Source organism: Brienomyrus brachyistius, unplaced genomic scaffold (assembly GCF_023856365.1).
Source record: "Brienomyrus brachyistius isolate T26 unplaced genomic scaffold, BBRACH_0.4 scaffold27, whole genome shotgun sequence".
Lineage (NCBI taxonomy): Eukaryota > Metazoa > Chordata > Actinopteri > Osteoglossiformes > Mormyridae > Brienomyrus > Brienomyrus brachyistius.
Window position 1 is genome coordinate 2,276,368 of NW_026042306.1, and position 27,645 is coordinate 2,304,012.

The 27,645-nt window shown below is 40.7% G+C and overlaps 1 protein-coding gene and 1 long non-coding RNA gene across 3 annotated transcripts; both read right to left on the reverse strand.

Moving 5' to 3' along the window:
* Window positions 1-1,109: 1,109 nt before the first annotated feature.
* Window positions 1,110-27,374, reverse strand: LOC125720952 (ankyrin repeat and SOCS box protein 2-like). Of its 2 annotated transcripts, XM_048996862.1 has the most exons (10): window positions 27,220-27,373; window positions 24,284-24,511; window positions 22,840-22,977; window positions 10,233-10,399; window positions 9,915-10,070; window positions 8,130-8,375; window positions 7,605-7,776; window positions 5,996-6,566; window positions 4,172-4,325; window positions 1,110-1,547 (listed from the first exon to the last, which is right to left on the reverse strand). In XM_048996862.1, the coding sequence occupies exons 2-10, from the start codon at window positions 24,493-24,495 to the stop codon at window positions 1,402-1,404; spliced, it is 1,962 nt and encodes a 653-aa protein (XP_048852819.1). In that variant the 5' UTR covers window positions 24,496-24,511; window positions 27,220-27,373; the 3' UTR covers window positions 1,110-1,401. The 2 variants fall into 2 exon arrangements, with proteins under 2 accessions (XP_048852819.1, XP_048852820.1); XM_048996863.1 differs by lacking the exon at window positions 1,110-1,547 and having other exon boundaries at window positions 4,183-5,292; window positions 27,220-27,374.
* LOC125720968 (uncharacterized) lies at window positions 17,460-22,628 on the reverse strand. Its single transcript, XR_007385630.1, has 2 exons — window positions 19,153-22,628; window positions 17,460-18,809 (listed from the first exon to the last, which is right to left on the reverse strand). It is a non-coding gene; the product is annotated as an uncharacterized LOC125720968 (long non-coding RNA).
* Window positions 27,375-27,645: the final 271 nt, after the last annotated feature.

Here is a 27,645-nt window from a genome sequence, read left to right on the forward strand (position 1 = left end):
TCCAACAAATTGCCTTTACGCCTCCCTTAACTTGCTCTTTTGTTCAGTTGCTAGTTGTCCTGATTATATCTTACGCCTGTTCCTTGTATGCCCCAGTTTACTTTGCAAGTACCCGATCCTGCTCTGTTCCCAGTGGAGTCATTGACTATGTTCCCTAATGTTTATTCTTCTGTTTGCTATGTTTGATGCCCTGCCTGATCATTTTTAGTTACTTAGTACCCCATTTTGTTAGTAGTGTTTTTGTGGAACTGTGAGTAGATCGTCGCTTTCATTTCCAGCTGAACTATGCCTCACGCCCAAAACCCAGACTTGTCCACCAGATTGCCAGAAAGAGAAGCATGATTTGTCACTTTATAGAACACATTTCCAGTGGTGGCATGCTTTACACCACATCTGATGCTTGTCATTGCTCTTGGTGATGTGAGGCTTGCATGCCGCTGCTCACCCATGGAAGCCCGTTCCATGAAGTTCCCAGCGTACAGTTTTTGTGCTCAGCGCTCAGCGACCCTGCTCTGTTACTTTGAGGCTGAGTTTCTATTGTTCCTAAAAGCTTCCACTTTGTAATAATACAACTTACAGTTGACTGGAATATATAGCAGGGAAGAAATTTCACAAACTGACTTACTGCAAAGGTGGTATCCTATGACAGTATCACAGCTGAATTCACTGAGGTCTTCAGAACAACCCATTCATTCATAAATGTTTGTAAACCTGACTGCATGGCTAGGTGCTTCATATTATATGCTTGTGGCAATGGGTCTGAATGAAACAGCTGAATCATTAAGAGGTGCATTCAGACAGTAGAATATTCAGTGCACATTCATAATACATTAATAGAACATTCGTAAGCAGCATGCAAGTACACCTTAACATCCCAACATCCCTCAACAGCTGTAATATACATTAATGACAAACATTAGATAATAATAACAAACATTATAATTGTATAATCATGCAATGTTTGTTATTAATGTATGTTAAAGCTGTTAGATGTTAGGATGTTATGGTATACATACATGATGTTTATGACTACTTCATTAATACATCATGAAGGTGCACTGAATGTTTTATGAATGCAATATAAAAGCATTATGAAGGTGCAGTAAATGTAAAGTCAAATAAAGTTTTATTGTCACATATGTTTGGAGGGAAACAGTGAAATTATTGTCCCACAATTGCAGGGGAGGAGACAGGTACATCAGGGGACAATAGGACAAATCTGGACAAAGCAGTGCAATATAAATATGAATGGACAATATATGAGTAATAAATACAACAATGAAAGAGAAGAAATATACACATTATAAATAAGTTAATTACTTGACAGATAGCAAACAGAGCATCCATCCAAGCAGTGATTTTGTATCTTTAATGTTGGGGAATAATGGCAGATTGTTCACTTCATAACTGTGATGAGCGCTCCTCATGTCTCAGGAATTTTAATAGTCTTCCAGGGATTGGCAAGGAATCCATGAGCTGCATCCTCTCCGCCCCTAACAAACTGAGAATCTTGAGTCTGCATAATTGCATTAGGGGTCGTGGAAGAACTGAAAAGTCACAAAATTCAGAAAATATCACATACCTTTCTGAGTTTGTAAACAGTAGGGTGAGTTTGAGCATGAAAACACTGATCCTTATTTAAATAATCAGTCTTATGCTGTTTCCTATTAATGCCAATTTGAGAATTACACTCCTTTTGATTTTTCACATTAGAGATAAAGCATACAGAATGCATCACCTTTTCACATTCACACACTAAATGTTAAGCCAATTCTTCAGAAACATTTATTTCATGTGTTTGAGGACCCAAATTTGTATGTGTCCAGAGCATGATTTCCCCAGCCATATTAAAATGAAGTAATTATTTTTTTGAGTATACTTACATAAACTGTAGATGGCTCAAATATTTGATATTTCTCATTCTTTTGTGGTTATACCATTTGATATTTTCAGGTGCATTCAGTCTTACCTTTTGTAAAAAATGGTGCAAATTCATTTCAAATGACATGAAACTAACATATGAAATTTACAATGGAGATTTTTGAATTGCTCATATTGCCAACCCATCGGCAATTTATTTTTTGTCTTTATTCTGTTTGGAATAAAGAAAAAGTACTGAATAGCTGTATTTTTGCAAACAGCAATTAAAGCCCTGTTTTCGCATTTCATTTTAACCAAATATTGTTTTAATAAAACTGTTTATGATATCTCACATGTGGTTTTGTTTAAAAACGGACCATTTAGCACACTTCATATAAAATATTGAATATCACTATTTTGTCTAAAAATACCAAGATATGGTTTTTAATCACCGAACCCTATGGACTATACCAAGGAGATGAGGGACATACAGTTTCCTAAGTCACTAAGCAAGATCTCTGTTTTTTTTTTTACTGATTATGACTACATTTACCTGTGATAACCAGATTAAAGTGTTTACGTGTGTTTTTAATAACCAGATTGCTCTGCTTACACAACTTGCTCAGTATTTGGGTCATTATAACCCATCAGATTTCCCCATGAGTCGCTAAATGAATGGTTTCAATTTAGCTGTTAATTCTGGGAATCAAACATATCATTCACAGCTCTTGCATTGTTTGCAACAAGGAAGGAATTTATATCTATTCAGAATAGGACAATAATTTTTACACTCAATAAAAGTATATGAGGTATCATCCTAAATCTCATTTTGAAAATATATCAATATACCATAAAATTTTTATATACCACCCAGCCAGTTTGTTTCACTGCCCCCTGAAACTTCAGCTGCATTCTGGCTCACACCATTTTGTTGTGGCTCTCTTCCATTGGGTTGTGAGTGGACTTGCAGCATTTTTTTGTTTTGTATGTGTTTTCAGACTTTCTGTTGTTCTCAGGGTCAGTTCCTGTTGCCCCACTCTGTGGCTCAACTTGTTGAGCATGCACTTGCCTGTGAACTCCTTTGTCTTGTGTTCAAATTCCACCTCCTCTGTTTTTGTATTTTGTTCCCAAGTGTTTAATTCGTATGAGTTTCATGTTTTGTACTCTGTGCTTGCGTTTTTGTTATTCCCCTAGTGTAGATTCTGTTTCTTTGTTTCTTTGTTAGAGTTCCCTGAGTTTAATTATTAGTTTCAGCTGTTGCCTGTTCTTGTGCCTGCCCTTCTGTGTTTACCTGATTGCTCGTTGCCCTGCCCCCTCCCAGATTGGTTAATTGTCTGTCTCACTCCTGTTGTGTCGTTATCCGGTTTAGTTTTTGTATATAAGTTCCTGATCCTGCTTTGTTCTTCCTAGGGTCATTGGTCTTTCTTTAATGTATGTTTGTTAGATTTATGATGTATTGCCCGGCTGCCTGCCCATTTTGACTCCTTATGGGTTTTTTGTTTTTGTTTTTGTAGTAGTGTTTCCCAGTGTTTTCTGTTTTTGTTAAATGAACACCTTCTGTCTCGTGAGCCACAAGAGGGTCGTCCATCCTCTGTTCCCCACCTGCATGATGCCATGTCCGATGCCTGCCCGAGCCAACCTGTTTCGTGACCGTTGTCTGAATTTGCAGCGCATTGACACTTGTTGGCCACCGTATCTAAGTGTATATATTTTCGCACTGCCTGGCTGAAAAACAAGTCGTACTGTTTAATATTTTGTTGGACCGCCTTTGAATGCGGTCCCACCTAACGTTGAATGCGGTGCACATTCATTAATGCATTGTTTCCATGTGTTTATGCAACATCTCAAACTTTTTTTTTTTCCATCCAGATTTGCATTAATTTCTCAAGATCTTGTATTTATAATAGGTGAGTTGAACTACTCTGTAAAGTGTTCTTCAGCACATCTGAAAGACTTTCAGTGGGGTTAAGATCAAAACTCTGTGCTGCCCAATTCACATGTGAAAATGATTCCTTGAACTCCCTAAACCCTTCTTTAACAGTTTGATCCCCCTGAAACTTGGCATTATCATCCTGGAATATGCCCATGCCTTTAGGTAAGAAATGATTTATTGATGGAATAACCTGGCCATTCGGTAGATTCAGGTGACTTCACCTTATTTTGGTCCGGCAGTGTATATAAATGGCATGGGGTATATGCTGGTTTGGTGAGAAGCGACAAATGTGTTATAAGTGGTTAAATGTCAGTTTCTGCAAGGACCTAATGAATGATTTAAACATAATAAAACGGTGGGTGATTTCGACATGCTTACTTGATTTCTCCTTGATAACGCTCCAGTCCTCATAGCTATCCAGATGCTCTATCAGCCTGGCACACAGCTGCACATTGCCAACATAATCCAGGAGGACATCAATGATGGGTCCTGCCCAGCGACTCACTGAAGGCGTGGAAATTATCTCACAGAACTGAGGGGGAAAGGCAAACATGGCGCTTAATTTGTCTCAAAACACACGACTAGAAAACCCATCCTCATTATGGGCTCGTGTCTGCACAACACTCGCTTGCTCGGTGTTAATTTAGTCTCAAAACCCATCCTCTCTATGTACTCACTAGACCATCTCAACATGCTCATATCTGCATAACACTTGCTTGCTTGACAGGTTGAGTTTTTAGACTTTGGAAGTGGAAACAGTGGCTGATTTCTCCGCTGTTTGCTTTGGAAGACGAAGATGATCACTGGCCAGTCGATGAGAGAACAGTCAGGTTCATGCTCTGTCAAATCGGAGTAAAGAAATCTTACACTAAGTTAACATGTTTCAGAGATCCTACTTTAATATTGCATGTTTGAGGTAGTAATTGGAATCTTAAGCTTAACAAACAGCATCACAGATACCTTCATAGTGTCATGGTATATTTCTACCGATTTAACCTGTCAAAAAGCCAGCTTATGCTAGTATTTCATTAGCTTTGTGTCGGCCATTGGAGGAGGCTTTCTTGCTAACTTGTAGGTCAGTTTTCCCCATTGTATGTATTTTATCCTTAATCGGTCAAAAAAGGGCAACACTGCCTAAAGCCATCCATCATCTCCCGCTTAATACGAGGTCGGGTCGCGGGGGCAGCAGTCTCAGCAGAGAAACCCAGACTTCCCTCTCCCCGGCCACTTCATCCAGCTCCTCTGGGGGGATCCCGAGACGTTTCCAGGCCAGCCGAGGGACATAGTCCCTCCAGCGTGTCCTGGGTCTTCCCCGGGGCCTCCTCCCAGTGGGACATGCCCGGAACATTTCACCAGGGAGGCATCCGGGAGGCATCCTAAGCAGATGCCCGAGCCACCTCATCTGGCTCCTCTCGATGCGGAGGAGCAGCGGCTCTACTCTGAGTCCCTCCCGAATGACTGAGCTCCTCACCCTGTCTCTAAGGGAGAGCCCAGCCATCCTGCGGAGAAAACTCATTTGGACCGCTTGCACTCGCGATCTCGTTCTTTCGGTCACTACCCATAGCTCGTGACCATACTGTATGTGAGGGTAGGAACATACAGTATGTAATAGGCTACAATGACAAGCAATGATGCACTGATTCGCCCTGATACAAAAGCTGCGCGGAAGTTACCCAAAGAGGTTGGAGAAGGTTATAAAGGAAAAGAGAGGACATACAATGTATTACAGAACAGGGGATGCAAACTTATGGACTGATTCTATTTTCATTATTTCAGTATCACTTTGTTTTTACTGTATGTATTCTTTGGTCATTTTGTGACACTTGATGTTGCAGGAACATTTGTAAAACTAACCATGCATTAAATATTGTGTTGATGAATATTTTCTTTGTTTTATTCCTTTTCTCTTTTCAAAGTAAGGGGATGCAACTTTTGCACTCAAATGTGTGTGTATGTATGCATATGAAATTGATATTAATGCATTTTTTTATGCATATTATATGCTATATGAATTTGAGCATCTGGGCTGTGTAAAACTTTTCTCAACAAAGTTAAGTTTAAGTTTTTCTTCTGTGACTAATATAGCCAATAATTATGATTTCCATCACTGTGCTGTACATATGTTTTCATTCATATCTTTATTGGAATGGAATCTGTACACGGGCAGTTGTGCCATGCACAGCATGCAATCTGAGATCTTACCTGCACTGGAATGTAGTCCTGCACATCAACATTGTAGCGTATGTCATCCCTGGGTCTGTGGTAGGTCTTGATCGGAGGATGTGGGCCACTGCCATACTCACAATGGAAGCAGGACTGGGCATCACATCCATTATCCAGCAGGTACTTGAGCAGGGTCAGGTACTTCATGCAGAACATAATCGCAGCAGGGAAGGAGGTGGGGTGGGTGGGGATGTAGGCATTGACATTGGCCCCATGCTCTATCAGCAAAGTGACTGTCCGTATGCAGCCCTGACGCACGGCAATCAGCAAGGGGTTAAAGGTGTCCAGGTTGGGGTTGGCACCAGCTTCTAGGAGCATAGTGGCAGCTTCAGTGTTGTTGTTGCAGATGACATAGTAGAGTGCAGTGCTGCGACGGTCCTCGTACATCTTGGAGCGGTCGTGGGACAACATGGCGTTAACATCAAAGCCTGCCTCTATGAGAGTCTCTAGAACCTCATTCCTGTTGCGTTCTGCAGCCAGGTGAAGGGGACTGATCCCACTATGCCTCACAAGGACCTTGCTAGTGACCGGGATCAGCATGGACACAATTCTGGTTGGAGAAGAGAGGGGCTGAGGAATCAAGCTTTTAAATAATGACCAGTGTCATGTCCAGATGATTCTCATAGGGGCCACACTTTCATACACACACCTTCAGACATCCCACCTTATCATACTTATTCTAGATGCAAATGCACCACCACACACAGCTCTGGTGACATCATTTTTGTCGCCGAGGTCGCGTTCAGAGACTATGTGTGAGGGAGCATATGACTTGAAAATTCTTATTTTTAATATAACATCCATACCAAACTTCATAGATGTGAATTAAGAGCAGCTTTGCTCTACAGCGCTACCCCAGGCCTTGCATCAAAATGTACAGTTGCCTGGAAAGTTTACGCAAGACATATGAATATACAGGAATGTGGATGGTTCACCAGTAAGTTTGAACAAGCCTATAGGCATACTGATATCAGGGAAATGGCTGAGGGAGAACACCCCAGCCATGAAATGAATGAAAGAAGTAACATGTCAAAATAGGTGGTGAGGTGCTAGTGGCAAAACATACAGAGCAAAAAAACTGATTACCAAACTATGATACTGCACATCATTCACATATGTCAGGCAGCTGCTGTCAATTTATAGCAGATTCTCAGAAGTTGCAGGAGAGGTGGGATATCTGGACATTCAGGAGATATTTATTGATCTGCTATTGGGCTCTGTTTTGCTAGGCCAAGAAATTTCTTTTAGCTTATGTTTAATTTCCTGTAATGAAGTTTACATTAATCCTAGATTTGACTGTAAAGGGCAAACTCTATACACACTTCACTCAGAGCCGTACAGAAGCGGACATTTCAGGTCCAGAAAGTAAACATCCAAACCAGGATTTTGTTTCAACCAACCAGTTGAGTGACTCATTATATTCAACTGGTTGGTTGAAATAAAATCCACCTCTGAAACAGTAAACCTGTGTGTTAGTTCTACTCACCGAGTTACTGTGCTTCCCAAAACAGTTGCACTTTAATTTATATATATATATTTTGTGTTATTCCTAAACATTTTACTCCAAATATATGGTTAGGCTCTGTACCTTTCATTTCCGCGTTTGGCAGCAATATGCAGTGGAAGCAGTCCTCCTCTGGCACATATGTTAGCATTAGCATTTCGTGAAAGCAAAATTTTCACAACCTCTTCATGGCCATTCTTGCTAGACTCATAGAGAGCTGTGGCTCCATCAGCTGCCTGGCTGTTCACATCCGCGCCTGAAACAAAAAGACAGTAATGGTGTGATAATAGGGAACAATTTGTTTGTGGGGAAGTATACGCATTTTTTTTTTGTTCTTCTCCTTGTCCTCAGAAATGTAACTTGAAAGAAGATTTTTCCCTCTGTGCACCCCCTCTTTAGCTATGGCCAGTGAGAGCCAGTGAGGCATGCAAGAGTGTGCTGTAAACAAGCATATGATTCACTAGAAAGTAAACCTATAACTGAATTTATACAGCTCTAAAGAATGAACGATAAACAAGAGACTTCCTCTCTCAATGACAAACCGCGCAATGAATGGGCTCCTTCGCCAAACGGGAGAGATTCTGGACTAGCATCGAAGTGTATATTTACCATGCCTTATGAGGAAGCGCAACACATTGACACATCCTCCCTGTGCAGCTGCAAAGAGAGGAGTAATGCCATATTTGTTGGGGATGCTGATGTCGGCCCCGGCCTCCAGCAGAGCGTGACAGATCTCCAGGTTGTCACGCCACACGGCTTCATGCAGAGCTGTATAGCCCTGCTGGCAGATTTTATTCACCTTGCCTTTGAACTTCAGGATCAGCTGCACAATGTCCAGATTCTGTCTTTCACAGGCTATGTGGGTGAAACATTATGGGCTAACAGAATTGCCATGGTCACTGAGACAGAAATTAGCAATCAGTTTAGACATCTAGGCAGAAAAATCACACAGATCACACAGCAAACCAGTTGGTACATAAACACTACTGAGCAGTCATTACACACTACAGCAAAAAGAGAAAATAAGTTGAGAAACATTTACTGTGGATGTGGTCTTATGCAGGTTGAGCTGCAAAATTGGAAAGCAAAAGGCTATAGTAAAAAAAAAAAAAAGCTTTGTCTACCAAAAATATTTGTATACAATTATACAACAGTTTCTGAATTGCTAAAATACATTTCCTAAAATCTCTCCCTTTCTCAAAACACTAAACACAAACCCTAAAATTTAAGCTACACTCGCAATACCTTTGACTCATCTTGCAAAATCAGACAATATTCCCAAAACCGTATTACCTTTGCTCAAAAGCAAACACTGCTTGCCAAACTTATGTAATGTTTGCAGCATTCAGTACTCCGAAAAAGTTACTGTAAAGGACAAAGAAAAAAAATCCAGATGAGGCATGTTACAGTAAAATGTTGTGCAACTGCCAAGCCTGAGTAAAGGAAAAATATTCATTCTGCCTCATCATCACGTCTCACGGCTGGGTCAGGACAGAGTACTTTGTCTGCATCACAGAAAATGCTCTTTCTTGCTGGGTGATGCAGGAAGAATCCTCTGTTTACTGCCTTTGTAACTCACCTGTGGTACTTGCACTCTCATCTGGAATGTATTCTATGTTTTAGTTTGGCTTCTTCCCTTATTTAGAAACATGTGTGGCTAGTTTTGAGTCATGGTGTTTAAATGATGACTACTGTCTGCTGGCTGAGCTTAACTTTTGCAACCTGTGTTTTCAATTTTGCTTCAAAGCTCACCATGCTGTCTGTTGTTAGTGTTTTGTAAGGCATTCTTTTGTGTGTGGATGTAGAGTTCTCCCAGAAAGAAATTAAGTGCTACTGTTTTGGTGGTATGAGTCTATTGTGAGACATAGGTTAACTGTTTTGATGGCTGTAGTGTATTTTGGAGGTGAGATTAACCGTTTGACTAAGCTGCATGTTGGTATTCTAGACTGTGTTAAGAGTTTTGAGAAAGTGACTACAGTATTGCAGAATGTATCTTAGTAATTGAAAAAAACTGTAATCCCTGTGCCCCATCTTGCTCCCCATTAGACACAGAGAAATATATTCAAGTGAGAGCAATCTTGGGGTCACAGTGAAGAGTCAGTCACCCTGCAGCACTCAGGAAGTGGGTGACTAAGGGCTTTGCTCCAGGGCCCACGGACATGTGACTACTTTGCTGAGGCCAAGCTGAAAGCTTCTTATCATAAGCACATACAGTAGGCCTTGTCGGCTGAGCCACACATGCCCCCCTGTTTTTCCATTTATGAGAAATTTCAATGTTTTTATGACCAACTTGCATCAAGAAAAAAAAATCCCTATAATAATTAAACTTGATATCCACATTGATCTGTAACTTCCAGTAGGAAATAAATTGTGAAGATTTCTGTCTGATTGTACCTATGTAGAGAGGAGTTTCTTTCTCCTTATTGCTGATGTCAGGATCTGCTCCACTCTCCAGGAGCCACTCGGTACAGGCTATATGCTCAAAAGACACAGCCAAGAAGAGAGGTGTCTCATCCTCGAAGGTGCGAGCGTTGATCACCTTGTGATCGACTACATATGGGGAAACACAGAATACACAGACATGTAACCATCATGCATCTCTTGCCGTACATGATACAGGTAAGTGCTTTTTGGAATGAGATATTTTGTCACTGATTCTTTACCTCCAAAAAAACATATTGCTGCATTTAAAAAGTACAGAGATGAACTCACGTTTTAGCAAAACCTTGAGGCATTCTGTTTGGCCACGGTATGCAGCCTCATGTAGAAAAATCCAGCCTTGCTTATTTTGTTTTGTCAGGCATATTCCAGTCTTTGCCATCTCAATCAGAGTACTCACAGCACCGGTCTTGATTGCTTTAACAACAGGATCTAAGGGCCTATAAAATAGATCTGCATTCATTTACAGATTTTCTCAATTGCTTTGGAGCATTTCATGAAATATATTTAACATTGTTAAGACTGTAAGAGCATTTCTCAAAACAGTATACGCGTATAGCATGACACTGTGGTTTAACTGCAAAAGCCTGTAACGTGCACAAATGTTCCAATTGTTTCCATAGCCACAGGTGTATAAAATCAAGCACCTACGCATTCAGGCTGCTTCTGTAAACATTTACGAAAGAATGAGCCACTCTCAGGAACTCAGCGAATTCAAGCATGGTACCATGATAAGATGCCACCGGTGCAATAAGTCCATTCGTGAAATTTTCTCGCTACTTAATATTCTACAGTCAACTGTTATTGGTATTATAACACAATGGAAGCAACTGGGAACAACAGCAACTCAGCCACTAAGTGGCAGGCCGCATCAAATCACAGAGCGGGAACAACGCATGCTGAGACGCACAGTGTGCAGAAGTCACCAACTGTCTGCAGAGTCAGTAACTACAGACTTCCAAACTCTGTGTGGCCTTCAGATAAGCTCAAGAACAGTGCATAGAGAACTTAATGGAATGGGTTTCCATGGCCGAGCAGCTGCATCTAAGCCAAGTGCAATGCAAAGCGTCGGATGCAGTGGTGTAAAGCATGCTGCCTATGGACTCTATGAGAGCAGTGGAGACGTGTTCTCTGGAGTGACAAATCACGCTTCTCTGTCTGGCAATACGATGGAAGAGTCTGGGCTTTACCGGTTGTTAGAAGAACGGTACTTGCCTGACTGCATTGTTCCAAGTGTAAAGTTTGGTGGAGGGGGGATTATGGTGTGGGGTTGTTTTTCAGGGGTTGAGCTAGGCCCCTTAGTTCCAGTGAAAGGAACATTTAATATTGCAGCATTCAAAACCATTTTGGAAAATTTCATGCTCCCAACTTTGTGGGAACAGCTTGGGGATGGCCCCTTCCTGTCCCAACATGACAGCGCATCAGTGCAGAAAGCAAGGTCCATAAGGACATGGATGAGTGAGTCTGGTGTGGAGGAACTTGACTGGCCTGCAGAGAGTCCTGACTTCAAACCAATATAACACCTTTGGGACAAATTAGTGCGGAGACTGCGAGCCAGGCCTTCTTGACCAACATCGGAGCCTGATCTCACAAATGCTCTTCTGGAAGAATGGTCAGAAATTCCCATAATCACAGCCTTTCCCAGAAGAGTTTAAGCTGTTATAGCTGCAAAAGGTGGGCCAACTCCATATTAAAGCCTATGTATTAAGAATGGGATGTCATTAAAGTTCATGTGTGTGTAAAGGCATGTGTCCCAATACTTTTGACAATATAGTGTAGTTTTAGGTGTAAAATTATTACAGTGGAAAACTACATAATCTACTTTGACCAACAAGACTAAAGCAACTGAAAATTGCACCAAATAATGACAATTGTAAAAAACTATTTGCATATGGAGCATGGAAAATAAGTATTGAACGCATCAATGTTTTTCTCAGTAAATATATTTCTAATGCGGCTATTGACATAAAATTTACGCCAGATGTCAGTAAATACCTAAGTAATCCACACATACAAAAACTCAAAACAAATAAGTCCATAAATTAAGTTATGTGTAATAAAGTGAAATGACACAGTGAATAAGTATTGAATACATGAAGAAAGAAGGTGCAAAAAGGCATGGAAAGCCACATAAAACCTTTAAAAAGGATTGTCATTACCAAGGTGTCACACAAGAAGCAACTCATAATGGGTAGAAGCAAAGAGCTCACCTTCGCAACCTGATTGTTGCAAACCATAGTGATGGCTTTGGCTACAGATATATTTGTAAACTTCTGAATGTCTAGTGAACACCGGTTGGGATCATAATCCGTAATTGGAAAGAACATCATTTCACCATAAACCGGCCATAATCATGATCTCCTCGCAAGATTTCTGACAGAGGAGTCAAAAGAATAATCTGAATAATTCAAGAGCCAATGACCACTTCAGAGCTCGTTTAAAGTTTTCTGCACAACATTTGGACAAGCCAATATCATACTCCCATCCTGCCTGCTTTTGCCCCTGCCCTGTATACTCCCAGCCCTGCACTTTCTGCTTCTGCCCTGTCTGCTCCCATCCCCACCTTGCCTGCTTCTGCTCTCCATTCTGCATGGTTTTGCTCCTGCTCTGTCTGCTCCCACCCTGTCACCTCCCGTCCCTGCCCTGCCTGCTTCTGCTCCCGCCCTGTCTGCTTCTGCCCTGTCTGCTCCTGCCCTGCCTGCCCCCACTCTGACTACTCCCATCTTGTCTGCTCCCACCGCTGCCCTTCCTGCTCTCATCCTGTCTGCTCCTGCCTTGTCTACTCCGGTCCTGCCTGCCCCCACTCTGCCTACTCCCATCTTGTCTGCTCCCACCGCTGCCCTTCCTGCTCTCATCCTGTCTGCTCCTGCCCTGTCTGCTCCTGCCCTGCCTGCCCCCACTCTGCCTACTCCCATCTTGTCTGCTCCCACCGCTGCCCTTCCTGCTGTCATCCTGTCTGCTCCTTCCTTGTCTACTCCGGTCCTGCTTGCTTCTGCTCCTGCCCTGCCTCCTCTCCTCCTGCCTGCTCCTGCTCCCATCATCCCTTCTTCTGCTTCTGCCCTGCCTGTGCCTGCCTGCCTGCCTGATCTGCCCGTGTTCTTGTTCCTTGTCTCATGTGTCTTCATAGGACTGAATCCCCCACCTTTCAACTTCACTAACATAACTCCACTACAATTATCACTTGCTGATTCCAATTCTGGTTGACTTTACTTCCTAATAACCCCCCCTCCTGTCTCCTCCATGTGGATCCTCTGTTTTTATGAGCCTCCGGTGTGACAGTAATGAAATAGACTTAATCTGGGCATGTCAATTTTTCTGGAGACCTCACTTGAAAGGGGCAAAGATTTTGTCTATAAATATGTCACAAAATTTTGAGAGGCCTGTACTCTTCTTTCATATCATTGCAGAGTAAGAAATAATTTCTCCCTTTAATTCCACTTTAAGTGTGTCCCAAAGTATACCCTTAAAATATCAGTGAAATACTGCACCATTGACTTTAGGCCAAGGTTTTTTTTTCCAGGAACAGAATATGGGTCAGCAGACTAAGTCTCTAAGCCTGTGATCAGAAACTTGCCAGTTCGTGCTCAGCCTCAGCAGAATACTCATGTGTTTTTGGCCATTAAGCAAAGCTCTTAAGTCTGAACTGGACAGGAAATGTCATTAGGCCCTTGCTAAAAAAGACACTTACATCATGCATTATACTGCTTTCCCTCTGGAATAAATAATGGCTGTCTGTCTGTCGTCTGTCTGTCTGTCTGTCCATGCACCGAATAGTGCCCTTTATATGAAATGACATTAGCCATATTATTTCATAAATTTGGGTTTACTCATAAGAATATAAGACATTTACCAGAGGAGGCCATTCGGCCCATCAAGCTCCTTTGGGGAGAACTTAACTAATAGCTCAGAGTTATTAAAATCTTTTCTAGCTCTGAATTAAAGGAACCCAGGCTTTTAGCTTGCGCTACACTAACAGGAAAACTATTCCATACTCTAACTACATGCTGTGTAAAGAAGTTCTTTCTCAAATTTGTTTTAAAATGTTCTCCTGCTAGTGTCCACTTATAGCCACGAGTTCAAGTATTTAAACTAATTTTGAAGTAGCCATTTGGCTGAACAGCATCCAGACCTTTTAGAATCTTATATACCTGGATCATGTCCCCCCTTAGTTTCCTTTGCTCGAGGCTAAACAGATTAAGCTCAGCTAACCTCTACTCATAAGACATTCCTCTAAGACTAGGAATCATTCTTGTAGCCCTATGATGAACCCTTTCCAAGGCAGCAATGTCCTTTTTAAGGTATGGTGACGAATCCTGCACACAATATTCTAGGAGGGGTCTTACCAAGGAATTTAATCGTAGCATCACTTCCCTTAACTTAAACTCCACACACCTACAGATGTAACCCAACATCCTATTGGACTTTTTTTATTGCTTCCCCACACTGGCCAGAGTGGGACATGGAAGCATCAATATACACACCGAGGTATTTAAGAACATAAGAACATAAGAACTATACAAATGAGAGGAGGCCATTCGGCCCATCAAGCTCGCTTGGGGAGAACTTAACTAATAGCTCAGAGTTGTTAAAATCTTATCTAGCTCTGATTTAAAGGAACCCAAGGATTCAGCTTGCACTACGTTATCCGGAAGACTATTCCATACTCTGACTACGCGCTGTGTAAAGAAGTGCTTCCTTAAATCCAGTTTGAAATGTTCTCCCACTAATTTCCACCTATGGCCACGAGTTCGTGTATTTGAACTAATGCTGAAGTAACTATTTGGTTGAACAGCATCCAAACCTGTTAGAATCTTATATACCTGGATCATGTCTCCCCTCAGTCTCCTTTGCTTGAGACTGAACAGATTTAGCTCAAGTATCCGTTCCTCGTATGACATTCCTCTAAGACCAGGAATCATTTTTGTGGCCCTACGCTGCACCTTTTCTAATTCCACAATGTCCTTTTTAAGGACATTTCTCATAATCAGTTACCATTAATTCAGTGGAACCCATAAAATATCTTTACTTTATATTTCTGCTCCCTGCATGGATTACCTTACATTTATCTACATTAAATTTCATCCACTCAGAAATCAGTCCAGTCGCTAATTAAATCAAAATCCCGTTGTAGCCACTGTGCTGCTAATTCAATATCTGCTACACCACCCACCTTGGTGTCGTCTGCAAATCTAACCTGTTTACTATATGTATTGGTGTCAATATCATTAATGTAAATTAGGAACAACAGTGGTCCTAAAATTGAACCCTGTGGTACACCACTATGAACGCAGGCTGACTGTGACATTGTGCCTCTAATAACTACTCGCTGCTTCCTGTCTGTTAACCAGTAGATCCAAGCTGCTACAGTTCCTAAAATCTCTGCAACTTTGAGCTTAAGCAAGAGCCGCTTGTGGGGGACAACATCAAAGGCCTTCTGGAAATCTAAGTAGATCACATTGTAGGCCTTTTGTGATAAATTTCTCTTGTAGCTTCCTCAAATCCATGTTGGCTATCCCTGAAAATTATATATTTTTAAATATTGTATATTTAAAGTTATTTGAATCCAGGCAATCTACTATTTTCACTTGGATTATAGCTTCCATTACCTTTCCTTGGATTATAGCTTCCATTACCTTATTATACACTCTCCACCTCCAAGCGGAAAAAACTCAGTCGGATTGAGGAAAGGAGAGTATGGTGGTAGTAGCTCCATGAGCGTCTGTGGGTAGTGAACCAGGCCCTGATGAGCGGGCCACGGTGGAAATTCACATTGTCCCACACGATCAGCAAGTTATACTGATTGACCTATAGTTTGCTGGATTACTTCTATCCCCTTTTTTGAATACGGGCGTTATATTGCCATGCTTCCAATCATAAGGTACCATACCAGCAAATAAGGATTTCTAGAATAGTAAAGTTAAAGGTTGGCTAATATTATCCCTCATCTCTTTTAAAACTATAGGTAAAGATGCCATCAGGGCCCTGTGATTTATTTATTTTGAGCTTAGCTAGGCTTTGTACCACATCAGCCTCAGCCTATGCTAGGCATAGCAGCTGCTAGAATAACGTACTGAACAACATGTTGTACCAGATAAGGCGAAATTGCCAGAAAGTGGAAAAGTACAGACAGGGGCGGGGGCTGCTTGTAGAAGGGTATAAGACACACATGAATAGTAAGGAAGTCGAACTCTGTTGGGATACGATGTATTACAGACTTCCCAGATCGATCTGATGGAATAAAAAATGGAATAAAAGGTTATTGGAATAAAAGGTTATTGGACAATTCATCCACGCCTCCGGGTGATCTCTTCTCATCTACGAACCCGATGGAGTCGGCGTACTCCAACAGACCCAGTAGGATAAGCGGTTTGGAAAATGGATGGATGGATGGATGGATGGATGGAATAGACAACACGGTGGTTTGCCAGTTTAGAATAGCGCTTGTGCACTTTCTCTTAGGTATCTCATGCATAGTGCTAGTACCGCCTCAGTATGTCATCGAAACTGCGCAGCGTAAAACCACCTTTTTGTTTCGTGCTAATTTGACCTACTCCCATACTAACATAGTGATATTATAGGAAAACAACTGGTATAATGAATTGAAGTATAAATCAAAAGGTAATTTTATAAAAAAAAAATGTAAAATGATGCGTCATTTTAAAATATCGATGTCGACACATTTTCAGCATCGACATCATCGTCTACATCGACTAATCGCAGCAGCCCTAGAAAAAGCTGCACTCACACCTTACAGTCCCCACTGACAACCCACTACTTAAATGTTATAGATTTAAATATACCAGTGTTTTGCAGCTCTTTTTGTCTTCACTGAAACGAAAGCTGGCTCATAAAATCTAAAATTCTCCTAGAAATCACGTCTTTGAACTCCATTTATCGAGTGGCTTCAGCCTACTTTTAGCTAGCATTACAGTAACGGACTCTAACTGCTGAATTTCCATTGGCATACAAGTCATGCTTTGTTGCAGTTTTTCTCCATTGGTTTGGCTAATTTCTTGAAACAGAAATTACATTCTTAAAACTATAAGATCAGTCTTGCAGTTCTGCGCAACATTACAGCTAACTAGCAAAAGTTCATATCTCTCCCAAAACTGATCACACATGCTTCAAAACTAGATTCCTTTCCCATATAAAGAGTCAGTACCATCAAAATTTCAAAGATCTTTCTCAATTGTTATGTCTCATTTGCATTCACTTAGTGCTTTTCCCAAATACCATGGTTCACCTAAAAAGCTCACATCTCTCCATAAACAGTTTACCCATGTGTCAAAACTAAATTCCTTTCTCATATAAATAGTCAGTGCCCCCAAAATACATCGTCCCTTTGGCATTGTGTAAGCACTGCAAGTCAAAATGCATAGATGTTTCGTCACTACGGCAGAGGTCTAGCTAACAGAATACAATTATGTATAAAACTGAAAAAAAGGATTTTATAGTAAGAGCAGCCTCCAAAGTTTGACATCACACACTTTGAACTCATACTGCCAAGGAAATTGTAACCATTTTTATTTACACACATAAAGTAACTTCCATACATCAGTGTACATAAAAAGAAAATGTATACATTATTCTGTATATGTACAAAATATAAACACAAACTAAAAACAAAAATTATATTTAGCCTACAGTGCTGTAAATAAAGTTTCACAACTACAGTAAGACTTTCACTGGTCGCTGTCGTCACCCTCCCTCTCCTGGCCACCATCCTCATCGTTCTGCTCTGTTTGCCCATAGATTTTCGTACACATCACAACGGATATTTTCCCTTGTGATGCAATGAGGAAAGAAACGGTGCGAATGTCTCAATCATCCCCTACACTGATCCCCTGTGATGTCCTCACATGCAGCATCCATTGCATGGAGCAGGGACCTCTGGTCTTCAGCCCGATGTTCATACACTCTCCACCTCCAAGCGAAAAAAAACTCAATCGGATTGAGGAAAGGAGAGTATGGTGGTAGTAGCTCCATGAGCGTCCGTGGGTAGTGAACCAGGCCCTGATGAGCGGGCCACGGTGGAAATTCACATTGTCCCACACGATCACATAGTGTGGTAGGTGAGACCCTTCGAGACCTGTCTCATTTTCTGGGACCAGATCAGTATAAAGACGGTCCAAGAAAATGAGGAGCTTTTGAGTGTTGTATGGGCCTAAACTGGGGATGTGTGTGGCCGCACCATTCTCAGATATGGCAACACATATTGTTAAATTGCTGCCTTGTTGGCCTGGGACATCCACCGTGGCCCACTGACCAATGATGTTACGGCCACTTCTGCGGCCTTTGGCCAGGTTGAAACCAGCCAACACCAGGATGTGAGGTGTTTCATTCCCTTCTAGTGCCATTATTCTCTATAATAGAGTAAAAAATCTAATCAGTCATATAGAGGAGTCATACACAACAGTAATAGGAATTACATAGGATTGTTTTATGTTCTCCTCCACAAGTTCAATATAGCCTACTAATGGCCACTACTCCAGTGGTTCCAAACCTGGGGTACAGGCCTATGCAGATGTACTGCAGGGAATATTTGACACAAAGAGGAAGGAGAAATACTGAAGAAATACTGGTACTGCAGCTCTTTCACTCTGTCAGTGTTCCTCTCAAATTGTACCCTGTAAATCTGCTTCATGGTCATCTGATGCTTCTTCAGTACCCGGTCTATTGTGGAGATACTGATAGTTGACATTTTGGAATTTGTCATTGTTTTTAAGGATTGCATCACGGATCTGTCTCAGTGTGGTAGCATTATTTGCAATCACCATGTTACAGATCTCTTGTTCTTGTCATTCATTGAGAAGTTTTCCTCTGCCACCCATGTGAGGTTGTCATCCAATCCTAGACATAGAAGTCAAAGGGCAACACTGTATGACAATTTGTAATGTATGCCTTATGTATTTGTTATAGAATGAGTTACCAATGTAATTGTATTGCTGTTTTACTTACAGGTGTAATGCATCACTGCCCAGTGACTGGAATACTACTCTAAACTGTATCAATAATTCCATTTCATAGTATCATACTGTAACATCACATTGAGGTAAGAAATTACAGTACTGTAGGCCTACACACACACACACATGGAATGAATAGTTTATACATGTCTTGCTTTACAGTATGCACAGTACTGTATACTGTAATGTCTCCTATACAATAATTCCATCATTGACTGAGTACATACCTGTTTTCCTTGCGAAATGTATGGATGATGGGGGAGATTGTAGAATGAGGCACATTAGGCTGCATTCGGCGACCTGCCTCTGCCATTGTGAGGCCATGGTTGACAACATGGTCTATAACTGTGGCCCGAATTTAATCGAGGACATCATGGTGTCTTCGTGCTCCTCGGCCTCTTCCCCCATTCCACCACCACGCATCCTCACTCCTCCTCCTCTTCTTCCTCCTCCTCTTCCTCTTCCTCGAGCAGGAAGTTGCCCTTGTTCATTTACTTGCCGAGGTACCTCCATGTTCATACTGCAAATGGTACTAGCCCTGGCCAAGCTCTGTACATACATCCATCCATCTTCCAAACCGCATATCCTACTGGGTTGTGGGGGGTTCGGAGCATATCTCGGAAGCAATGGGCACGAGGCAGGGAACAACCCTGGATGGGGGGCCAGCCCATCACAGGGCACACTCACACACCATTCACTCACACATGCACACCTTCTATACATACATGTTTGCCAGCATTCACAACCATAGACAGCACCTGTCAGGTAACTAAACAAACTGTTTGGTTGGTCATCTGAGATGTGGGAAACTCCTCCTTCATTAGTCAAGTTCTAATTTCACCTGACTGTCAAATACTGTCATGAATTTATCAAACGTTCCAAGGAATTCAATTATGGTCTTCATGGTATTATGTTCTTGACTAATTTTGACAATTGAACAGACTATTGTGCATATGACGACTTACACAATGAAATCATACTGACATGTTTTGGAGAGAATAACCATTAGACTGAGAATCAACTAATCAGTTTAGATCAGCAAGATCTATTTATTTGGAAAATGTGCTAAATGTGAGCTCATTGTGCGAACTGTAGGCTACTTGTACATAACCGTTTGTAAAGATGCACTGAGACACTTGAGACATGTACTAAGACATTTGCAATTTGATGAAATCAATGAGAAATGCCATTCTGTTGTGAACAATTGCAAGGTGGTTTGGAGATTTGTCCATGTTATTTTGAGAATGTCATTTCTGTTTCAAGAAATGAGTCAAACCAATGGAGAAAAACTGTAATATAGCAAACATTACAGTCATTACTAATTTGACTTATATTCATGTATCTGACTGAACTTAAAACGGCGAAGCTCGGATGCTGTGCAGTTCAGTGGCTCCTCTCCTCTGACCCTGCATGCAGGCAGGCTCACGCTGTCAGCTCTCTGTGTCTTGCGTGTTTTAGCGCAGTGCCATAGCAAAGTTTTTGCGGGACCTAAGATTGAATTTACAGCTACAGTAGATCTCTCTCCATGTCCTGTTTGTTTCAGTGATTTGAGCAGCTTATGGATGTAGTGCCGATCACGTTTCTATGACAACAGTTTTAGCAACTGAAAAGGGGGGGCAGTTGGGGCGGACAAGACATACAGTAGGGGGTGGCACCTGCCCCCTCTTACACCCCTGCTGGGAAGCATACACACATTTTGACAGTACATCAAAGCTCTTTGATTTGAGTTAATAGTTTTGGATAGGTTACAGGCTTTTGTAGCTATAAACCATAATGTTGTGATATATGTATGAACTGTTTTGAGAAATGTTGCTATATTTTTGAGAATGTTAATTATGTGACATGAAATGTGCCAAAGCAATCGAGAAAAACCATAGTGACAAACATTACATGAGAACAACAAGCACCATAGTCATAATTGTATAAAATTCATCACATACACATTATATATATATATATATATATATATATATACAGTCCCTGACAAAAGTCTTGTCGCTTATCTATTTTGTAGAAACACCTGCTATTAACCTGACTTTTAATTAATCAATTGATGTTACAAATAGCTCATATGAAAAGCTAAAACCCTACCAAATGATGTTTAATGCATTGAAATGAAGTAGTTTCACTGAAAAAAGATTTATCATTTAATCAAGACAGAAAGGTCAAATTTTGGCAAGACAAAAGTTTTGTCGCCTATACAGAAATTGACCAAATGTACTGCAAATACAAAAATATGTCAGCAAATTCAGTAGTGGTGCTGTGAGATCCAAATTTAATATCTTGTATGACTTCCATGAGCTTGAAGGACTGCATCCATGCAGTTTGGCAAGGATTCATACAATTTATTGATGAAGTCATCAGGAATAGCAAAGAAAGCAGTCTTGCATGCCTCCCAGAGTTCATCAATATTCTTAGGTTTCATCTTCCATGCTTCCTCTTTCATCCTACCCCACACATGCTCAATGATGTTCATGTCTGGTGACTGGGCTGGCCAATACTGGAGCATCTTGATCTTCTTCGCCTTGAGAAACTTTGATGTGGAGATGGAAGTATGTGATGGAGCACCATCCTGCTGCAGAATTTGGCCTCTTTTATCGTTGGGAATATAAAAGGTAGCTAAGATTTCTTGGAATGTCAGACTATTGATGTTGCCTTCCACCCTGCAGATCTCTCGCACACCCCCATACTGGATGTAACCCCAGACCATGATTTTTCCACCACCAAACTTCACTCTTTTCTGGGTGAATCTCGGATCCATGTGGGCTCCAGTAGGTCTCCTGCAATATTTGTGGCGACTGTGGTGTAGTTCAACAGAAGATTCATCTGAAAAATCCACCTACTGCCACTTTTCCAGCGTCCATCCTTTTAGCAGGCTGTGGGCCTTGGCAAATGCCACACGGTTTTTCAATTGTCTTTTGTTTAGTGCTGGCTTCTGGGCACTGATTCGACCATGGAGGCCATTTCGAGACAGAATCCGACAAACTGTTCTGGTTGACACAGGGACTTCAGGTGACCAGGTCTCGTGGAGCTCTGCTGCAGTGGAAAATGGGCTGGCCTTGGATTTTCGAACCAAGAAACGGTCCTCTCGAGCAGTTGTCTTGCGGGGTCTGCCTGACCTGGGTTTGTCAAAAATGTCTCCAGTCTCTTCAAATCTTTTTTTTTATCCTCTGTACTTGACGCTGAGACACATTGAAGGTGTCTGCCACATCAGCAGTGGATCCGGTCTTCAGCCTCTTGATGATCAACACTTTAGTCTCAGGGTGAATCTTAGGCATGTTTGCAGAGGTCTAGTTGCAGTTGATGTGAAGGTCTAGTGTAGTGGGGTTCTTTTTATACACACCTGAGACCTAATTGATCCATTATTAGTCACAGGTGAAGCTCATATGACAAGGCGACAACACTTATGTCTTTGAAAAAATTGATTCAATGGGCTTTACCAAGCTTTCAATATTAGAATACTTTTTGACAGTTTCGTTTTGCACTGAAACATTACTACAAAAGCTGTTGGGAATAAAATGAGCCATTTCTTGTAAAAAAATCTTGATTAGAAATATATTTCAGTGGCACTTGAGGTCAATTTGTACACAAGCGACAAGACTTTTGTCAGGGACTGTATGTGTGTGTGTATGTCTGTGTATATATATAAATTTTTTATAGCTGTTATCGGTATGTTGCAATGTTATGGTACTTACATGCTGCTTCTGAATGTTCTGCAAATGCATTATGAAGGTGCAGTTAAAATAAAGTGTTACCAAATATTTGAACTAAGTGCAAAGGCTTCCCCAGAAGTGAAAAGAAGGAGGTCCTCTTAAGTGGAGCATAAGCAGGAGCAATATCTAAATGCTGCATGGAACTGAAATAACAAGCCATCTGGTTTATCTAGCATCAGAGCAGACGGAAGTGGCACTTACTCCTCCGGATCAAGGGTGACTAACATTGACCCATCGTATCTCCTCCAAGCTGCATACTGCTGGCCATCACTGTCGATGAAGGAATAGCACTTTCTTGCTCCTGGACCTGGGTCTGTACGAGCATTTTTCAGAGTGATGCTACAAGGAGACATACATCATGTTCATAAGCCAATTCACTTGGATATGAATTGAATGATAATACACTAGAATTTTAATAAATTGGTTCTCTGAATTGGGAAATTATCATTAGTCATGCATTTTTTTGGCCCAGGTAATTGATCATACATGTAATACAGTTTATGTTAAATGGGACCTATTATGCGTTTCCAGTTTTTCCTTTAGTGTGTTATATGTGCACATGTGAGTGAACCCATCCTGGGTTGTTTCCTGCCTGTAGCCTCTATGATAGGCTCCGGACCCCCCATGGCCCTGAGTAGGACAAGCAATTACAGAAAATGGTTGAAAATGGGCATACTGTAAAACAGCCCTTCAAATGAAAATGGCAAGATTATATTAAGAAACAGCTCAGCTTCTAGCTCAGGCACTTGTTACCCCATGACTTAACAACTCTCTACTAACAGGTTTACCAGGTTGTGCCATCAGGCTACTGCAGATGATTCAAAACCTAGCAATATGTCTGTAATTTATTCAGACAAAATGGTCTCATGTCACACCACTCCTTGTATCTCTTCAGTGCCTCCCTACTGAAACTCACATCAAGTCCTTGGTGCTGGCTTACAGGTCAGTGGACAGGCACCCATCTCCATTTAAAAACTCCTGAACACCTATGTCCCATCTTGCCTCCTACAGTCTGCAGATCAATGCTGCTGGGAGTTCCCTCCAGCACATGAGAAGTGTCGCTCCCTGGTGGTGGAATGAGCTACCAAACCATATCCGGTCATCAAACTCCTGCTTTACCTTCAGGAAACGCCTTAAGACTGTTCCATGAATTCCACTACTATTTATTGTTCTTTGAATGCTCTAATGTTGCACGTACTGGCCATCAAATAGTCTTATTAGATTCTGATTTGTCATTAGTTATAAGTCTATTTGTGTAGCTGGTGGGTAGCTCCTGCTCCAATACTGCATAAACTTGTAACTGGGCATTCATTGGAAGCTCAGCTTAGCCACACTTATGCATATTTAGCTCCTTGACAGTCGTATGTTTGTCATGTGCTATTTGGCTGAGTTGTACATTGCTTTGGACAAAAGTGTGTACTAAATATGTAAATGTAATGCAAATATATATAATGATCATAATTATTCTTACATTAAGCAAATAAGTTTCCACCCAGTTAAAAAGTTATGCATTTATGCATAAGTAAATAAATTAATCCTTACATGTACCATGCAAGGTTAAAGTGCACAGATGTCTAGTTGAAGACAGAGTAAGATGAAACATTGGCCTTTGGTACTTCATGTACCACAGCCCACCTAGGCTCACCATGGTGTGTCATCCGCTGGTGGAGCAACATGTGGATGTGCAGAAATGGAATCTGCAATAGGTGGCCTTGACTGCATCTGTACTATCGGTGTCTTACTGTGACCAGCGTAGTCCACAGAAACATGGGCATCTGTTAGGCTGCGTTCAACAGCCAATGAGATCAGCTCATCTTCCGTCAATCCGCTGTAAACACTGTAGTCTTCAGATGCCATTGATAGTCCTCTTGTGCTATGAAAGGTCATAGAGATGTAGCAAAACACATGGCAATAGCAGACATTCAATTAGTGTGTATATATATGTATATATATATATATATATATATATATATATATATATATATATATATATATATATATATATATATATATTAAAATTTTACACTTCAAATTTATATTTAATTATCCATTTCCACACTTGACGGCGATCATTACTACAGTAACCTAAAAATTAGAAACAGGTGCATCGAATCAGGTGCAAATGATTAGATTATTATTAGACTAACTGCTGGCAGTTACAATGACAATGTCACCTTACATAAACAACTGGGGCCGGTTGCACAAAACACCTTAAGTTAAGATTTTCCATAAAGTCCAAGTTAAGCTTTCCTTAAATAAAGTCGGTTGCACAAAACACCCTTAAGTCTTCTCCTTAAGGTTTCCTTAAAATGTGACCCATCACCACGAAATGAGTCTTAAATCGCACTGGTATAAATACACCCATAAGACTCATTTCGTGGTGATGGGTCACGAATGTTCACTTAATTATATTTAAATTTATATAACTATAAATATATATAGTCATATACTTAAGGAATTCTTTAAAATTCCCTTAATGGTTGCACAAAAGACCTTAACAACCAAAGTAAGGAAAAAACATAAGGCACCTATGACTTAATAATAGTCATAAATGAAGAAAATGAACGAATCCTGATAAGAGTGTCCTGCGACTGGGAGTACCCAATGAATAAGATTAATGACGATCAATTGATTTTCCCTGAACCACAGTCAATTAATCTTTTTATATGTCCTGTGATGTGTTTAAAATTATTAAATCTGTTTAACAGATCGATCTTTCGATTTCACAGAATAAAAAAATGATGTAATGATATCCTACTAATTAGTGCGGACAAGTTTCACCCTGGGCACCGGCAATATTAGATAGAAGTACATTACTTACTGAGCAAATTTTTCCGATGCAGAAATATGGATACACTATATTTTATAGGCTATATTTTTGTCAACATTTCTGCTAATAATCATAAGCAGGTGTGACACTGTACAGTTTTACTACTGTAAAATGTCTTTCAATGCAGTAAATCCCTTAAGATTTTTCCTGAACTAAGGAAACATTTTAAGGGATTCTGTCCAACACCCTTAAATAAATCCCTCAGTTTAGGAGAAATTGCCATTAGGAGAAAGCGTCATACTTATGGGGAAAACTTAAGGTGTTTTGTGCCCCTGGTCTTGTTTGGTCATAGCCATTGGGGTACATGGTGCCATCATGCCAACACTGCTGCACAAGGCTCCCAGAAGAGAGGTTGTTGATGCTTATGAGTCTGGCAAGGATTTATAGGTATTTCCAAGTTAATTGAAATCAGTCACTCCACTATTTGTAAAATAATCCTCAAATAGACTGGCAATCTGTTCAGGTCACCCCAAGAACCGAGCACAAGATGTATGAGGACGTCTCAAAGACCCCAAGGGTATCATCAAGAGATCTATAGGCAGCTCTTGCCAGAGTCCATGTGAAAGTGCAGGAGTCAACCATAAGAAAGAGATTCCACAGATTTGACCTGCATAGGAGGCCAGCAGGGAAGATATCTCTAATCTCAAAACAGATTATCACCGCAAGATTGAAGTTTTAAATTAAATGCCAACAAGAGTGACAACACTTCTGGAACACTGTGCTCATTCAGAGGAGTGAAAGACGGTGTTATTTGGCCTCAATGCCAGATGTCATGTTTGGCAATAAAAGGCAACATTTGAGAAAAAGAACCTCATACCAACTGTGAAGCTTGGTGGTGGGAATGTTTAGGATTGGGGCTGCTTGGCTGCCTCAGGGCCTGGCCAACTTGCCATCATAGTGTCAACAGTTAATTAAACATCATATATCTTTGAGGAGAATATCAGGCCATGTGTGAAAATGTTGAAGGTGAACCATAAGCGAGTCTTTTATCATAGTAATGACACAGAATCCATGACTGAGTTACTCAAAACAAAGAATACAAGAAACCCCTCCAACATTACACAAGTGAAGGAATATTGCGTAGAGGAATGGATAAAATTTTGGTATGTAAGAAACTGATTACATTTATAGTTATAAGAAATGCATTCATATTTTTTGTTATTCCTGTGTAATATATGTCATAATCTACCACATACATAAATACTAAACTTGATCGCCATATGTGAGTGCCTTTGACATTCTATTAATAGAAGTTTATTGATGCAGGCTATTTACACACCTCCCAACAAACAGCAAAAATCATGTATAAGGTTCTTCAGTCAGAAAACAATGCATTCTAACAAGAAATATTAATGGGATTAAATAAAATTGGTTTGTTAGAAAACTTTTTCAATGCGCATGAAATAAAGGGGTGGCCTGCCCCCTTAATGCATGAATCTGTATTTTAAAAATGTGACATCATTTGGCATTTGTTTAGATATTTTCCACAATTTTTTTTCTGTGTGAATACAGTAGTAAAAAGCGATGTGGAAAAACAATTTTGTATATATAGCATCCAATTAAATATTTAAACACATTTTAATGCACATGGTTGCTGTCCATGGTATGTACTGTATGTATAAATTCCATGTTATGTTTACATGTTGTATCAAGGTGTTGTTTGACATAAAGTGAATAGAAAAGAGAAGATTAGTGTGTAAAACGTATTGGTCAAGAGCAGAGCATGGTAAAAGGGGCAGGTAGGCACTTACCTATCTTCGGCTTGTTGGAGGATGAAGCCGACCGTAATGCTTTTAACTGGAGACCTCAGCTGTTGTCTCGACTCACTGCCTCAGGCAAGTCCTCACTCTTCCGCAACTGGACACCCACGTCTGGCGTGAAGTGTGTTTATTTTCTATTAGCTCCAGTTTCTTGGGTGATGGAATCAACAACAACAACTGAAATGTTTTAAAGGGAAATTAAAATGTATCACATTGTGGCTGCACAACACCTGGGTTTCATTCCTACCCTTAGTTCCATGTTTTTGCCAATTACATGGTATCCCATGGTCCAAAGACAAAAAGTTAGCTTGTCTTCACTGTACCTATGGATCTGTCCCCAACTTTTTAGACAGATTTTTTTTTAAGCAATGGCCTAATGTTGATCAGGAATGCATATAATTATTATTCTTGAAGTAT